This window comes from Ambystoma mexicanum, chromosome 8, assembly GCF_040938575.1.
Source record: "Ambystoma mexicanum isolate Mex_15411 chromosome 8, UKY_AmexF1_1, whole genome shotgun sequence".
In the NCBI taxonomy this organism is placed as follows: domain Eukaryota; kingdom Metazoa; phylum Chordata; class Amphibia; order Caudata; family Ambystomatidae; genus Ambystoma; species Ambystoma mexicanum.
The window spans coordinates 1,186,134,480-1,186,148,701 of record NC_090929.1 but is presented as its reverse complement, the minus strand read 5'-3'; the positions used below and the strand labels follow the sequence as shown (position 1 = coordinate 1,186,148,701).

At 44.9% G+C, this 14,222-nt stretch overlaps 1 protein-coding gene across 7 annotated transcripts in view; it reads left to right on the top strand.

Annotated features, from left to right (window-relative positions):
- The window catches only part of STAMBPL1 (STAM binding protein like 1), a 580,481-nt gene that overhangs the window by 490,495 nt on the left and 75,764 nt on the right, over nt 1-14,222 (top strand). For 6 of the 7 annotated variants that reach the window (XM_069611270.1, XM_069611271.1, XM_069611273.1 and 3 more), the window contains one exon: nt 1,450-1,562. The exons of the other annotated variant lie outside the window; for it this stretch is intronic. In XM_069611270.1, the coding sequence (XP_069467371.1) occupies nt 1,450-1,562 (113 nt within the window). The remainder of the gene's footprint in view (nt 1-1,449; nt 1,563-14,222) is intronic. 7 annotated transcript variants of the gene reach the window in all.

Below are 14,222 nucleotides of genomic sequence, written 5' to 3'. Positions count from 1 at the left end.
GTCCCTGCACTTGCTAACATCCTCCAATGGCTTGAACGCAGCGTTGGCCTACCGCTTCTAGTGATCCTTATTACTCCATCCCTCTTCCTCATCTCAGTATCATTAAAGGAGGGAACATATAAGACTGGTGGTCCGAAAAAGACAAAGATTCTTTATCCACTCTACAATATACCATATAAGCATGGGGTAAAGTCTCATCAGTGTCGCCAAGGAATACAGGTAGGGTTCTGGTCTGACCTAGCAGTTTCACTTAGTCACCCCGAGGTTTGTCCTCCTTCATGTGGTCCTCCCACAGATCGCCACCCCCAGGGTTAGTCGGGTAGCTTCTGCCTTTCCCTAGCCACATGAGGGAAGCTTTCCCCTGGAGAAGTAGTGACAGCTTTGCTAGATTCGTCACAAAGACCATCCTTCCTAGCTGCAAGCTTATCGATGCCATGTGCTGGGCAGGCAAGCACATGCAAGTTTTGTTATTCATTTTCCCAGTTAACTGCAAGCTATGAAGCAATTTCACATAATTGAGGTTGGTAGTCTTCTTAGCGGCTGACGTACTGAATTACTGAAAATTGAAATAGAAGTAATAAAATATACTTCTAAAGAGCAAGCTACTAGAGAATCTTCTTTTTTAGTCTGTCCGCCAGGCTACATTACAGTAGAAAAAGGATGGAGTGAGCTTAATCAGTGGGCTTGTATGCCAATTTTAGATGCCGCTCATGCTTACCCCTCTTTCATAAGAAGAATCTATAGACTGCCCTCTTCAAGGAAGCCAACCCTCCATGATCTGTTGGATCTGGTGCTACTCCCCCATCTTCTCTCCCCACCGCTATTCAATGACCAGCTCATTCAAAGGGACACTGCGTCACCGCTCAGACTAATTCAGTCTCCAGTGTATCCCCTATTGGCTTTGAGATTTTTGGAACTGTATCCACCAGAGATCTAATGTACACCTGCCAGATTACTGCTCATAAATGGCTGCTGCCTGACGTGACGTTCAACCTTTCAAATCCATTAATACCCACAGTCGTAAAGATCCCTTTTTGATCTCCATAACATGTCTGTATTAAGTATTAAAGCTGAATGTGGCCTTAAACAGTGTATGCCAACTGACTCGTGAAATGAGCTTTCGTACAGCTCAGACTCCAGTAAACAGCCTTAGACTTTGTCTCTAGCACGAATGGCAGAATTAATCTACTAATATGTGGTATAGTTGGCAGTTCATTTAATGAACGCATTTGCATGGTCCTTCATCAATGCATACAGTGTGTTAGGATGTAGGCAACATGTATAGCATTTATTACGTTAAATTGTAGTTACATGAAAATAACACCCTTTTTTATTTCCCGAATTTAATTACTCTGATTTTGCTACAGTATATTCTCTTCCTTGCCATTGACCAATGGGTGCCATCATATAGTCGTCATGCACTAGACCGGTCTACTTTAATTTTTACAGACACATCCAACACAAACGGCATTCCTATCCAGCGTCGATCTTCACACCCATTGCTCCTACCAGTTAATGTTGCCAGAAGCCATCGCTATTGTGTGCTCTCCAAAACATAAAGAGTAAGTGTCCTTCCTTCTGTCTTCTGCAGTCTAGCCTTTGCACTTATACCCAAGTGACATTTAAATAGCATGTTATTATATTGGTTTTTGTTTGACTGCTGACTGTAAAATACAAGAAATGCTTTAATGATTTCCTCCTGAGCAGAGTATGGCGAGAAAGTGTTACCAGGCAGTATCACGACCTTGCACATAACTATAGTAGCAATTGCTAGAACTTAGAAAATAGTGACGCAATAGTACCTTTGACCTCCTGCCTTTTGCATGTTTAAAGTGACCGTTTAGAACAGTATGGAAACTGCATGTCAAATCCATTTATTAATTTATCATGCTTGTCGTTTATGCTCTTTTCTGATCCTACGGTGCTCTTTTCTGATCCTGCAATGTCTATAGAAAATATATACGGATTAGGTTAATATGAAATCTATTTCATGTTAGAATGCCTACATTAACATGCATCACTTGGAGAACCTGGAAGTAAAAAGTTCATTAATGTTGCAAACCTGTGTGTAGTACATTTCAGTTATTTCCACAGTAAGGACAGTAGAGGGAAAGATCTAACCTACTTCCTACTCTGGCTAATGTCCTTATTTCCTAATTATGGCCTGCAAGAGAGAAATGAACTGAGCGGGCAGCACTTGTTTGTTAGAATATATATATATATATATATATATATATATATATATATATATATATTTCTGAGGCTTGTGGAATCTGCTTAGATCACATGCTGTGCATAGGCCGACATCTAGTGGAAGCTGCGGAGTATTACAGTTTGTTTTTCGAAAGTCGAAAATGGGCGTCGACACAGGCGTGCCAGTAATACTATCCCTAGTGTGACGTCCACTGTACCCAAGATCCCTCACGCGTCTAGGATCCTCAGATTGTTTTTTTCCGCCATACTGGTCGGAAGCATCTTGCGGAGTTCCCTGGCCTTAGCCATACTTTTGCTGTTATTATAATTATAATTCTTATTCATTCCCTTCCCCACCCCAACGTCGACCCTCGACCTCGACGACGGCTGGAGAAGTCATCGACCGTCGACTGCTGCACGACGGATCTGGGCCTCGGAAGGCCGCTGGCCTCGGCCCGGGCCTAGTAGGCCGCTGGCCTCGGCCCTTACAAGTAGGGAGAGTGGGGGGTGGTACATACTCTTCACTCTTGATATATAGTTACATTTTATATATTCCTACACTTAGCAGCCCGCTGCCTTAAGGTGCGTATGGAGGGTACCCCTTTTCAATTCTGCCCCAAGTGCAATCGCAAATACCCTTGGGTCGACAGGCACGCCACGTGCAATCTCTGCTTGCCGAGGGATCACCCCGAAGCGAACTGCAGAGCGTGTAGTAGGTTTAAACCTAAGACACTTAAGGACCGTTCGACAAAGCGTTGGGCCCACCACGCCAGGCAGGAGGCCATGGCAGCGGAGGGCGCCTTCAGCGATGGCAGCGACGCCGTACTTTCGGACGGCGAGGGCATTATGGCGTCGAAAGACAGCCGGCGAGCGCAGGTCCCCGACCTCGGAAGGTCGTCCGGCAGGGCGGCTATGGGGAAGACCCCCGGCGACGCAAGCGCTACACACCTAACACACACTAAACACACTAAGACCAACCGGACCTCGACGACGTCGACTTCCCGGAAAGAGGCACAAAAAGAACGGTCCGACTCGGTGTCCTCTGGGCGCTCTCGATCGAGATCACCTCACGACGCAAGGCAATCATCCACTCTTGCCAAGAGTGCCTCGCTACACACATTAACGGAAGTTCGATCGTCGGGAGACGAAGACGACTTCCACCCCCAGGCCGCGCTCCAAGATACCGAGACCGCGGTTAACACCAGTGAGGCCCCACGCCCAAAGCACACAGATACCTCTCCAGACCCTCGGCGCCAGGCGTCGAAAGTCTCTGGGGCCTCCAAGGGACAGGGAAAACATTTTTCCACGCACGGGGAGGGGGGGAAACAGCGGAAAGCACAGCCTTCCACTCCTGTAAAGCCATCCTCTCACCCTAGGCAGACAAGCAAACACAAGTCTACCCTTGAAAAGTCCCATAAATCATCATCTACTAAAGTAATACCCTGTTCCAGGGAATGGTCCAGTGAAGACATAGACAGGGTTATGTCTAGGATGTCTTCCTTGGCTGATTTTTATGATAAGAACCCAGAACATTTTCTTTCATATAACCCTCAAGGGGCCACACCCTCAGGCTCCTCCGATCCTATCCCGCTAAGTAAAAAGCCCCGGTTCGAAAGACCTGAACCCTTCGAGGTTCAGCCTTACTCCACTCCATATTCTACTCCACTCCCCAGTTACCAGGGACAAGTTTTCCCTGAAGAGGACCAGGAGTTTGAGATTATGGAAGAACAAACCGGGACAGATTACTATGCAGAGGATGAGGACCTGGAGGAGGGAGAAAATGAGCAGGAAATTTACAGAGTAGATTCCCCAGTACAAAGCGAAGCCCCAGTTACCGACTCTCCAGTTGATAACCAGCCCCTCCTTAACGAGGTTCTCGCTCGAGCAGCGGAACATTTCCACATCGACACCCACGGTGTACAGGAGGAAAGGGACTTCGCGGAGGAGTTTGTAGGAGAGAGGAGACCGGTCGCTCAGACCATCCCTATCCTCAAATCCATCCAACGAAGAATAGATCCTTCCCTGGTGAATCCTAACCTCACCAGAGCTGTCAACCCCAGAATTGAAAAGATTTTCCGGGCAGCCCAGTCTGACCCTCTGCCCTCTGTATATAAGGGGACATCTTAAACCAGATTCCCTAGTGGTTACCAACACTAGAAAAAGGGCTGGCACGCCCTTATCTTCATCAGAAGCTCCTCCCGACAAGGAGAGCAAAAAACTTTACGGGTTTGGCAGGAAGGTAGCCTCAACGTCCGCCTACCAAGCAAGGATTGCGAATTCCACCACCCTGTTGGCTAGTTACAATTGCCATCAATGGGAAGAAGTCGCAGCGCTCATTGCCTCTGCTCCAGAACCGTTAAAGGGCCAGCTGGCTCGGATCTCGGCAGAGGGGAGACCCACCGCCAGGATGGGACCTCAATGTGGTGCTAGCTAAGCTCATGGGACCCCCATTCGAACCCATGCATAAAAGTAGTCTCAAACACCTGACTTATAAAACGGCCTTCTTAGTAGCCATTACCTCCATAAGAAGGGTCAGTGAAATTCAGGCTCTGTCAGTGCAGGATCCTTTCTTTACTATCCACAAGGACAAACTGGTTTTACGCACACACCCTAGGTTCTCACCTAAATTCATATCCAAGTTCCATGTAAACCAGTCCATCGAGCTTCCGGCTTTCTTCCAAAACCCGCAAAGCTCGGCTGAGGTGAAACTACACACCCTAGATGTGCGTAGGGCGGTCCTATACTATGTAAATAAAATCAGACCGCTAAGGAAAACAGATCAACTGTTTGTCTCCGTAGCTACAGGCAGAGAGGGGGATCGCGTCTCTAAGGGCGCTATCTCGAAGTGGATTATCAACTGTATACAGCTGTGTTACTCTCTTTCTGAAAAGACTCTGCCTTTTACGCCAAGGGCCCACTCTACTAGAGGCATTGGTGCCACTCTGGCTTTCATTGCAAATGTTCCCCTCGACACCATTTGCAAAGCAGCTACTTGGAGCTCTATTCACACTTTTACTCAGCATTACTGCATTGACACTCATTCCAAGACAGATACACAAGTGGGACAAGCGGTTCTAAGACACCTGTTTGCTCATGACCCTTCTCACATCCCACCTCCTTCTTCTGGTACTGCTCGCTAATCTATGCACAGCATGTGATCTAAGCAGATTCCACAAGCCTCAGAAGGGATACATTACTCACCGTAATCGTATTTCTGATGCTTGTATCTGCTTAGATTCACATGCGACCCACCCTTCCTCCCCTCCGAGAGAAGGCGCATGATTACTTGTAGTCTTACCTTTCTGTCTATCTGCTTGGATTATCTGTACTCACGCTACTCCTCATGCTTCCTCATGTCAGAAAAAATACAATCTGAGGATCCTAGACGCGTGAGGGATCTTGGGTACAGTGGACGTCACACTAGGGATAGTATTACTGGCACGCCTGTGTCGACGCCCATTTTCGACTTTCGAAAAACAAACTGTAATACTCCGCAGCTTCCACTAGATGTCGGCCTATGCACAGCATGTGAATCTAAGCAGATACAAGCATCAGAAATACGATTACGGTGAGTAATGTATCCCATATATTTCCAATAGAATATGTGGTCCTGTACCAACAAGCCTCACCTGCACTATGAGGTATGGCAACATAAATGAAAGAATGGATCCTAGGTAGAAGGCCTAGGAAGTTGGGCGGACCCTGTGTGTGTATTAACACATGCATTTTTTGATAGTTTTACAAATGTTAAAAGGTTCGTTATAACAGTTTACTTCTTGACATCATCAGAAAATTCAGAGAAAAGTGTTTATTTCAAAAGACACAAGCAGTTCACTGTCGCCCAGTGCATTTCGGTCTCCTGACCATCTTCAGGGGCTCAATTTCTACAAAATGAACAAACAATTTTTGTAACTATACTTTGTATTATATAAAACTCAGTATATTTTAAAGAAATATTTTTCCAAGGTAACATTGTTTAACGGTTTGCTGTGTCATGTGTGAATTAAATAGTGTCATCATGGACTCCTTGTTAGCGTCCTGCTTACATAGTTCACCATAACCTTTATGAGCAGGAAGCGGATGCCGAAGGAGCCACATTTTACCTTGCATTTACTCAAATGATGGACGCAACTACTTTCAAGCTTTAAGAATGGCAAATATCCCACAGTCTGCATTGTTCTTACCCGAAGAACTGATGGTGAAGTATAACGCTTGGAAGGAGGCTTTCTTAAAGTGTGTTCTAGCAGTGTATGGCAAGAACTATGCAGTTGAAAGGAAGGGTGCCCTGCTATACCATTGTTTAGGGCAAACCGGTCAAGTAGTGTTCAATAGATTGCTGGAGCCAGCTGAGCCTCACAATGCAAGCTCTTGGAATAGTTTTGACATTAGTATTGCCAAATAGGACAAACATACTTTTGGCCAGATACCACTTTGGCACAACAGAGCAGAAAAATGGAGACACGATAGAAGATTTTGTTACTTTTTTGAGAGGTCTGGCAATCAAATGTCAATTCTGTCAATACTGTCACAATGAGCGCATACATGATCAGCTTATGATTAGGTGTTGGGATGACGAGATCAGAGAACAGCTGTGGAAGGAGAGGGATCCGAAGTTGCACAGAACTATTTGAAATCGCAAAACAAGTTGAACACACTGCTCTCTGCCTTAGGCAGCTCAGTATGGGGGGTGACAAAGCTGCGGGAGAGAAAGGTGCAGCAGGAGTCAGTGGTTTCCTAAGCCAAGAATCAAGGTCAAAGAGGTAGGAAGAACAGCGAGGTAGGAAGAACAGCGAGGTAGGAAGAACAGCAAGAAGCAATGATCCAAGGAGGTTCAAGAACTACAGTGGTAGTAGTGGAGAATCTAAGAGGCAGACAGAAAAGATGGGAGAGTGTCCTGTGGGACAGCAGCAGCGGAGATGCTTTAGATGTGGGAGCACACAGCATTGCGCCAACTCGCAGGAATGGATAGCTGTCTATGTAGAATGTCGCCTATGTGGTTTTAGAGGACACCTGGCGAAGTGTTGTAGGATGTCTAGCAGAACTTGGAATATGCAGAAGAATAAATGTGACCGTGTAGAATCTGATTCAGAGTATTGTGGAGGTGTAAGAGTGATTCAGGTGGTGAATGCAGTGATGTCTTTTAGTTTAAAGAAAACGCAGAGAGCTGGTAACCATCAATGGAGTTGATGTTCTTACGTTGTTGGAGGGACATATGGGAGTCCAAATTCTGACACTGTGTTATGAAGGAAGCGCTGGTTAATGCGAATGCCTAGGGTGCGAACCCCATACACATTATTGGTGAGATGAATATTGATTTCAGATTTCATTGCCAAAGGCAAAGTATATGTGACGTGCATTGAGGCAGACCAGTCATGGCAAAGGTCAGGACAGTACCTTTTGCACTGAGGAAGGAGGTAGAGATAGAACTTGATCGCATGGTGAATGAAAGAAGAGGTAATTGAGCCTGTGGACGCATCATAGTGGTTTAGTCCCATTGTGGCTGCAAGGAAGGCCAATGGGGCTGTAAGGTTATGTATTGATTGGAGGAGTTTGAATAAGAATGTAATAGCTGAGAGATTTCCATTACCAAAAATTGATGAGTTGATTTCGGATCTATCGGGAGCCAGGGTGTTTTCTTATTGAATCTGTAATTAGCCTCCCATCAGATACTTTTACATCCTGATTCCCTAGATTGAATAGCTTTTATAACGCATGTGGGCATGTGCAGGTGCGTACGCATGCCTTTCAGATTAGTTTCTGCAGCAGGTGTTTTTCAAAGGGTCATGCATGCCCTGCTATGTGATATCAAAGGCATCAAATGCCATCAGGATTATCAGTATGGTGTTGGGGTCTGATGTCAAAGAACATGACCACAGAGTCTGGGTGGTTTTGGATCGATTGGGTGAATCAGATTTAACACATGGAGAAGTGTTGTTTTCGACAGAGTGAGGTGGATTACCTTGTGTACAATTGGTCTGAGTCAGGAGTCAAATCCAAGGTTAGTACTATTAGGGCTATTGCAGAAATGTCTGCCCCTAAAAATAAGATGGAAGTGGCATTGTTTCTTGGCTTGGTGGAATATTACGCCAGATTTGTAGAAGGGCTAGCTATTTGTACCCATGCCCCCAGGAAACTTACTAGAAAGGGAGTGTAGTTTGATTGGAACTCTGAGTGCATGGAGGAATTTCATTTGGTCAAAAAACATCTTGTAGAAGTTCCATTGTTGAGTGAGTTTAGAAGTGATTGTAGAACTATTGTACACACAGATGCTAGTGAGTTGGCTCTTGGAGCAGTTTTGATGCAGGAAGATGGTCTGGGAAAAAAGTGGGCTGTTGCCTTTGAGGCCAGAGCACTTAAAGATGCTGAAAGGAGGTACTCTGTAATCGAGCAGGAGGCTTTTGTGGTGTTGTGGGCCATGATGAAATTTAAGGTTTATCTGTTTGTCAGGTCCTTTGCATTTAGGACGGATCATAAACCTTTGGTGAATATCTTTTAATAGAGGTGGTCTGGACGGGGTCTCCAGACGCATTGCGAGATGTGTAACTAGAGTGCAAGGGTTGAATTTTCAGGTGGAGCACATAGTGGGTAAGAGAAATGTAGTAGCGGATGGTCCGTCTCGTAATGCGTTCATGGAGGATGATTCAGTGGATGTGGAGGAACTTGATGGGGGAATCAAAGATGTTTTTACCATTGAGTGCTTGGATCAGTGCAAATGGTAAGAGGCATGTAACAATGATGAACTCTATCAGTTGGTGAAGCTGCTTACAGACGGGAAGTGTCATTGTCCAGAGATGGAACTCGCAGGTAGTGATTGGACATAAAGGGTTTTAGGCACATCAATGATGAGTTGAGCATGTAAGGAGATTTGGTTTACAGAGGGGAGGATCTGGTGGTTCCAGAGAGTATGAAAGAAGTGGTGATCAGTTTAGGTCCTAAGTCCCACATGGGCATTTCAAGGACCAAGTCTGTAATTAGAGCAGGTTTTATGCTAGCCACACATGGATGAGGATATTGAGCGTACTGTGGTGCGTTGTCCCCTGTGTAAAGAGAGCGACAAAGTCTTAAAATATGGCGTGGCTCATATGGTTGGACCGGAGCTTCCCTAGGAAGTGGTGGCTGTTGTTCTGCTGGGACCACTCAATTTGCAAGGTGTTAGAGACAGCTATGTAGCAGTGGCTGTTGATCTAATGTCCAAGTGGCCTGAGGTAGCAGTGTTGGGGGGAAATTACCTCAGCCAATGTGATCAGGTTTCTGGAAGGTGTGTTCCTATGGGAGGGGTTTCCCAGCAAGATTCTCAGTGACAATGGGCCTCACTTTACATCCATGCAATTTAAGTCATGGCACATTTCTCTGTGGATTGAACATAAGCGTACTTAATTGCATCACCCACAGAGTAACGGGTGCGTCGAGAGATTCAACAGGACCATAATGGATGGGGTTAGGATGGCAGTCACCAATGGTGCGAAAAGAAAGGAGGATTTGACGCAGAGTGTTCCTGTACAGAATCACTCTGATTAGCTTCACGGGGGTGTCACTATTTGAACTGTTATGAGGAAGGAAGCCCAAAACCCTTCTTATGACAGAGTGATTAGAGAAGTCCAGGTTTGTGTTTGAGGACTCTGGTGCAATGAAGGATCACATGTTGAAGACTAGTGCAGTGGCAAAATGTAGGTATGATTGGAAGATGAGTTGCAGATTCACCAAGTTTGTGTGAGGTGACGAGATCAAAATTGTGTTGGCAAGGCAGGAAAGGGAGGAAGTGTGATTCGAGGTTCTATGCTGTCAAAGTGGTGGAGAAAGATTATGGGAATGCAGTGAAAGTGTTTCGAGGGGAAGTCCGGAATCATGAAATGGTTGTAAGATATGCTTGAAGAGAAATAATTGGGGGAGAAGTTTGGGTAGGAGTTATTATTCTAAATAAATGTTTTAAGGAGAGGTGTGTTGTGATCTGATCTCCTCTCAGTTACTGTTTATGTTCCCCAAGCCTGGTTTACGGCATGTTTTTACACAGATTATCATTGTGCATAGTTCTACATTCATAATTCTTGTACTTAGTTGCATCACTGCATTCTGTGACATCGGGACATCAGCCATTAAACTGTTGTGGATTGAGTTATAGACAGTTGAGAGATGACCTGGGGGAGAGTGCCACAGTATTACCTGTTCTCCTGGAATACATAATCTCAACTAACATCTGCTGGTGTCAGTGGATAATTTCAGGAGCAGTGTCAGCCTTCAAAATACTATCCTCCCATGAGCCATGGAAGCGATGAGGTATTCCTAGCTTTGTTAAAAAATGCATTTCTTATGCTACCTGCAGTAACTAAGTTTGTTTGGTAGCATATGCTAAATTGCATGGTAGTCCCTCAACAAGAATGGCTAGTAAAGGCAGCTTCCTGATCACTATTACAGTGCCGCATACAACCTATGAAATAAATTGTCCACTTATCTCACTACTAAGACACAGAGACCAACACCTGTAGAGGTGTCCTAGGAATATAAAATTCCTGTTCCGTTCTGTTTATGCTCGACATTCTTCTAGTAAAACCTGAGAAAACGGAATACCTTTTAAGGTCTTGATACATAGACTTTTTTTTCTTATTTGTTGAGCTGCTTATTTCTGATTGCCTGCAAGTGATCTAGTAATTCCCTCCAATTTGCATGCACAGATACCACAACTCTACCTTGATTCGCATACCTCATTTAGGTTTCTAAAAAAGCCTACTGCAAAATGATTGTTGATCTATAATTAGTCATGCATCCAGTTTTGTCCTAGATTCTGCTGCTTGGTAAATATCCTGCTGTAGGAAAAGTCCCACCAAGGTTGAAGATGTTCAGTCACTACTCCATGGACTGGGAATACAAAGTACTAATGAGGTGACAGCTTGCCACTCCATCCAGTAACCATAGGAACAGCAGATGTCAAACAGAGGCACACATGTTTCTCTCTCAGATTTTCAAAGCATTAACTTAGATGACAGAAATACAATATTAAGAGAAGCAAAGGCGTCATATACGCAAATACCCAGATGGGCTATTAAAGTGAAAGTGACCATGACCACAACACTGGGCTTTATTAGCTGGTAATGGCACACAACTCAAGGTAATGGCCTGAGCAATGCTAAGTTTGAAGGCATCACAAAGTAAGATACAGATTCAGAATTAAAAAATCATATACTTTATTAACTAAAATGTCAGTATGGAGAAGGGCCTAAATTGCCCTATACTAAGGTGGGTTTTCCCTACCTAAATAAAACTAAGGAAAGTCTTGAGTCAAAGAGTTCAACTGAGGAATAAATCTGTCTGTGTCCACAACCTATACTTAGCCTCACAACTATATCTGTACAATGGGCAGTGATGTCAGCAACCAAAAAGAAAAGTGTTTAACACAAAGTTCTGAGCTTCTTCCAGCTCGCAGCTTCTTTTCTGCTCCCTTCCACAAGTGTAAAACAGTTCCACGAAAAATTGACAAAATTACCTTCCTTGGATTTAAGATGAAATCGTCTTAATCAAGACTCAGTTTCCTTCCCCAAGTTCTAAACGGCACAGTTCAAACAACTCTGTTCTCACTTCAGCAAATGTCTCAAATCTCAAGGGTTCCCTTCCCTAAGATTTAGCTGAGAAACACAGTTCAAAAGAAAAGTATCCAATATTTTTGTTTTCAAATATTAACTCCTATGGTTTGTAGCTTTCACACAAGTTTATATCAATAATTCTCCAGCATTGGATCTTTCATGGATTCATATGCTCTGAATATTCTCTGTAGTCGGGCTGGGAATCCCCAGTTACTTTGATTTAATAATGTTCCTATGGAAAAACTGAGTGTCCCATCGGCTTTGTTTTGGGTGCTTTTGGTCCCCACCATTGGGACGTTGAGTGTATAGCTCTGCCCCCGCAGCTTCAACTCAGATTTCAACCATCTTTCGAGCTGGTGGGATTCCTCGAGTTCATCTCTCCTGAGAGAACACATTGTTCCAAACAAAATCAAAATGTATTCAACGTATTCTACAACCGGAACTTCCGACGACTCATCTACTGTCCTGTTTACGACCATGGAGGCAGCTGGACTGAATAAGTCCCTGTTCAGGCACTGTGACACTTGCGGCCTTAAAAACGTGTACTAAGGTGACAGGCATCTAGATTGTTTATACTGCCTCTACCCTAACCTTTCTCCGGGTGAATGTGAGATCTGCCAAGGCTTTTCACAGAAAACCCTTAAGGACAAACTGTTGCCTCGTTTGTTGGCTTAATGAAGGAGCATATCCAGCATCGGAAGCAGGTTTGTCAAGAAGTGGGAGAGAACCCACTCCCTCTGACAAGAGGTCGCCATCAGGTCACAGGTCCAAGTTTGACGAACCTTTGGCAAAGAAACAGAAAACGGCTGAGCCAAAATCGTCCTTGAGCCACAACAAGGCCAAACGCTCCTCTCCTGTTAATAAAAACACCAGGTAGCAGTGAGGGGTTCCATTTTGGGTCGAAGCACTTATCCAAACTCCCATCGACGAAGATGGCATCAGAAAAAACCAACGGATAAAGGCTCACGCCCGTCGGCTAAAGCCACGTCCGACTTGTAGAGAAGGTCCTCTCCGATGGACAAACACAGATCCAAGTTGTCCACGAAGCACCTGCAAAAATGAAACCCCATTCATGCTAGAGTCTCACAGATCCTCTTCTTGACAAGAGTCCATGAAGAACTTCCAGGCGGCGAAATCGTCGTCGGATCCGATGACCAAAAAACACAAATCGTTCGGGAGTAAGGCTGCACTGCCATCAACCCTGTCAACCACTATCACGACTGAAACCACAGAATTACCTATACAGGACAGTGTATCATCTGGCAAAGGATTACTAAAAACCCTGACAAGGGATCCTGTATATCAGACATCTTCCTCTAGTAGTCTCTCCTCTAAGTTACCCTGACATCATGCCAGAAGACATTTTACAGCATGAAATAACTTCAGATTTTGAGCCTCCAGTAGAGGAGTGCCCAGGGGTCACAGACTCCGAACCTGAGGAACGGAGGTCCCAACCTCGTTTTCAAGACAAACCCTCTGATCGCCTACCATCAAGAGGAGAAGTAACGCCTCTAAGAATACATAACATACCACCTACTCTACCATCAACACCTTCAGGAATGGGAGGTATGACTCCACAATACCACCTTCTAAACCCGCAATCCTTGCTCTCCCTGCAAGTACTTTCCACTCTACAAACACTGCTGGGACAACTCATGCCATGGAATGCCAGGCGTCCACCCCCTCAGCCGCAGGCAGTGCATCTTTGCAGGAAAGACCAGGGTACGCCAGGTCAACAGCAACAAAGGGATCCAGGGCATTCTTCCAGGGACAAAGACAAGCGTCCAAGAGTCCAATCTCCTCCTAGACCACTACCTCCACAAAGGGATAGTCCTCGAATATGCAAACAAGAAGAGGGAAAACTACTAGATACAGACCAAGATACAAGTCCAAAGGACACAAGCTCAACTGCCTCTTCATCTCCTTGCAGAGACGATATACGTGGGACACGGATGACCTGGATCAAGATACACCAAGTAGTCCAGCTCAATCCTCGCCTCCAGATGACATTGAGACTTTCCATTCCATGGTATCTAAGGCGTGCCAGGGATTCTGTTTAACTCCTGAAGAAGAAAAGGACTGATTTCTTTTGGACTATATGGGTAAGCGCAGAAAGGCTGCGTTTTCTATACCCATCCTAGATCACGTTTGGCAGGAGGGCCTTCACACTCTGAAACATCCATTTTCAGAGCAGCACTTAAAGGCAGAATGGACAAAAAATGTAAGGCACCAGATACAACACCAAAATATCTCACCTCACAACTGTCTCCAGAGTCTGTGGTGTCAGCGGCAACGGGTCACATGGCTCGTACGTAGCACAAATGTGCCCTTCCCACCGACAATGAAGGCAGAAAAATGTATGCTTTCTGTAAAAAAAAAAAAAAAAAAAAGTGCTAACGATCGGAGCAACAACAGTTAAAGCAGCCAATGCCCTTGCAATAGTTGCTCGCTACG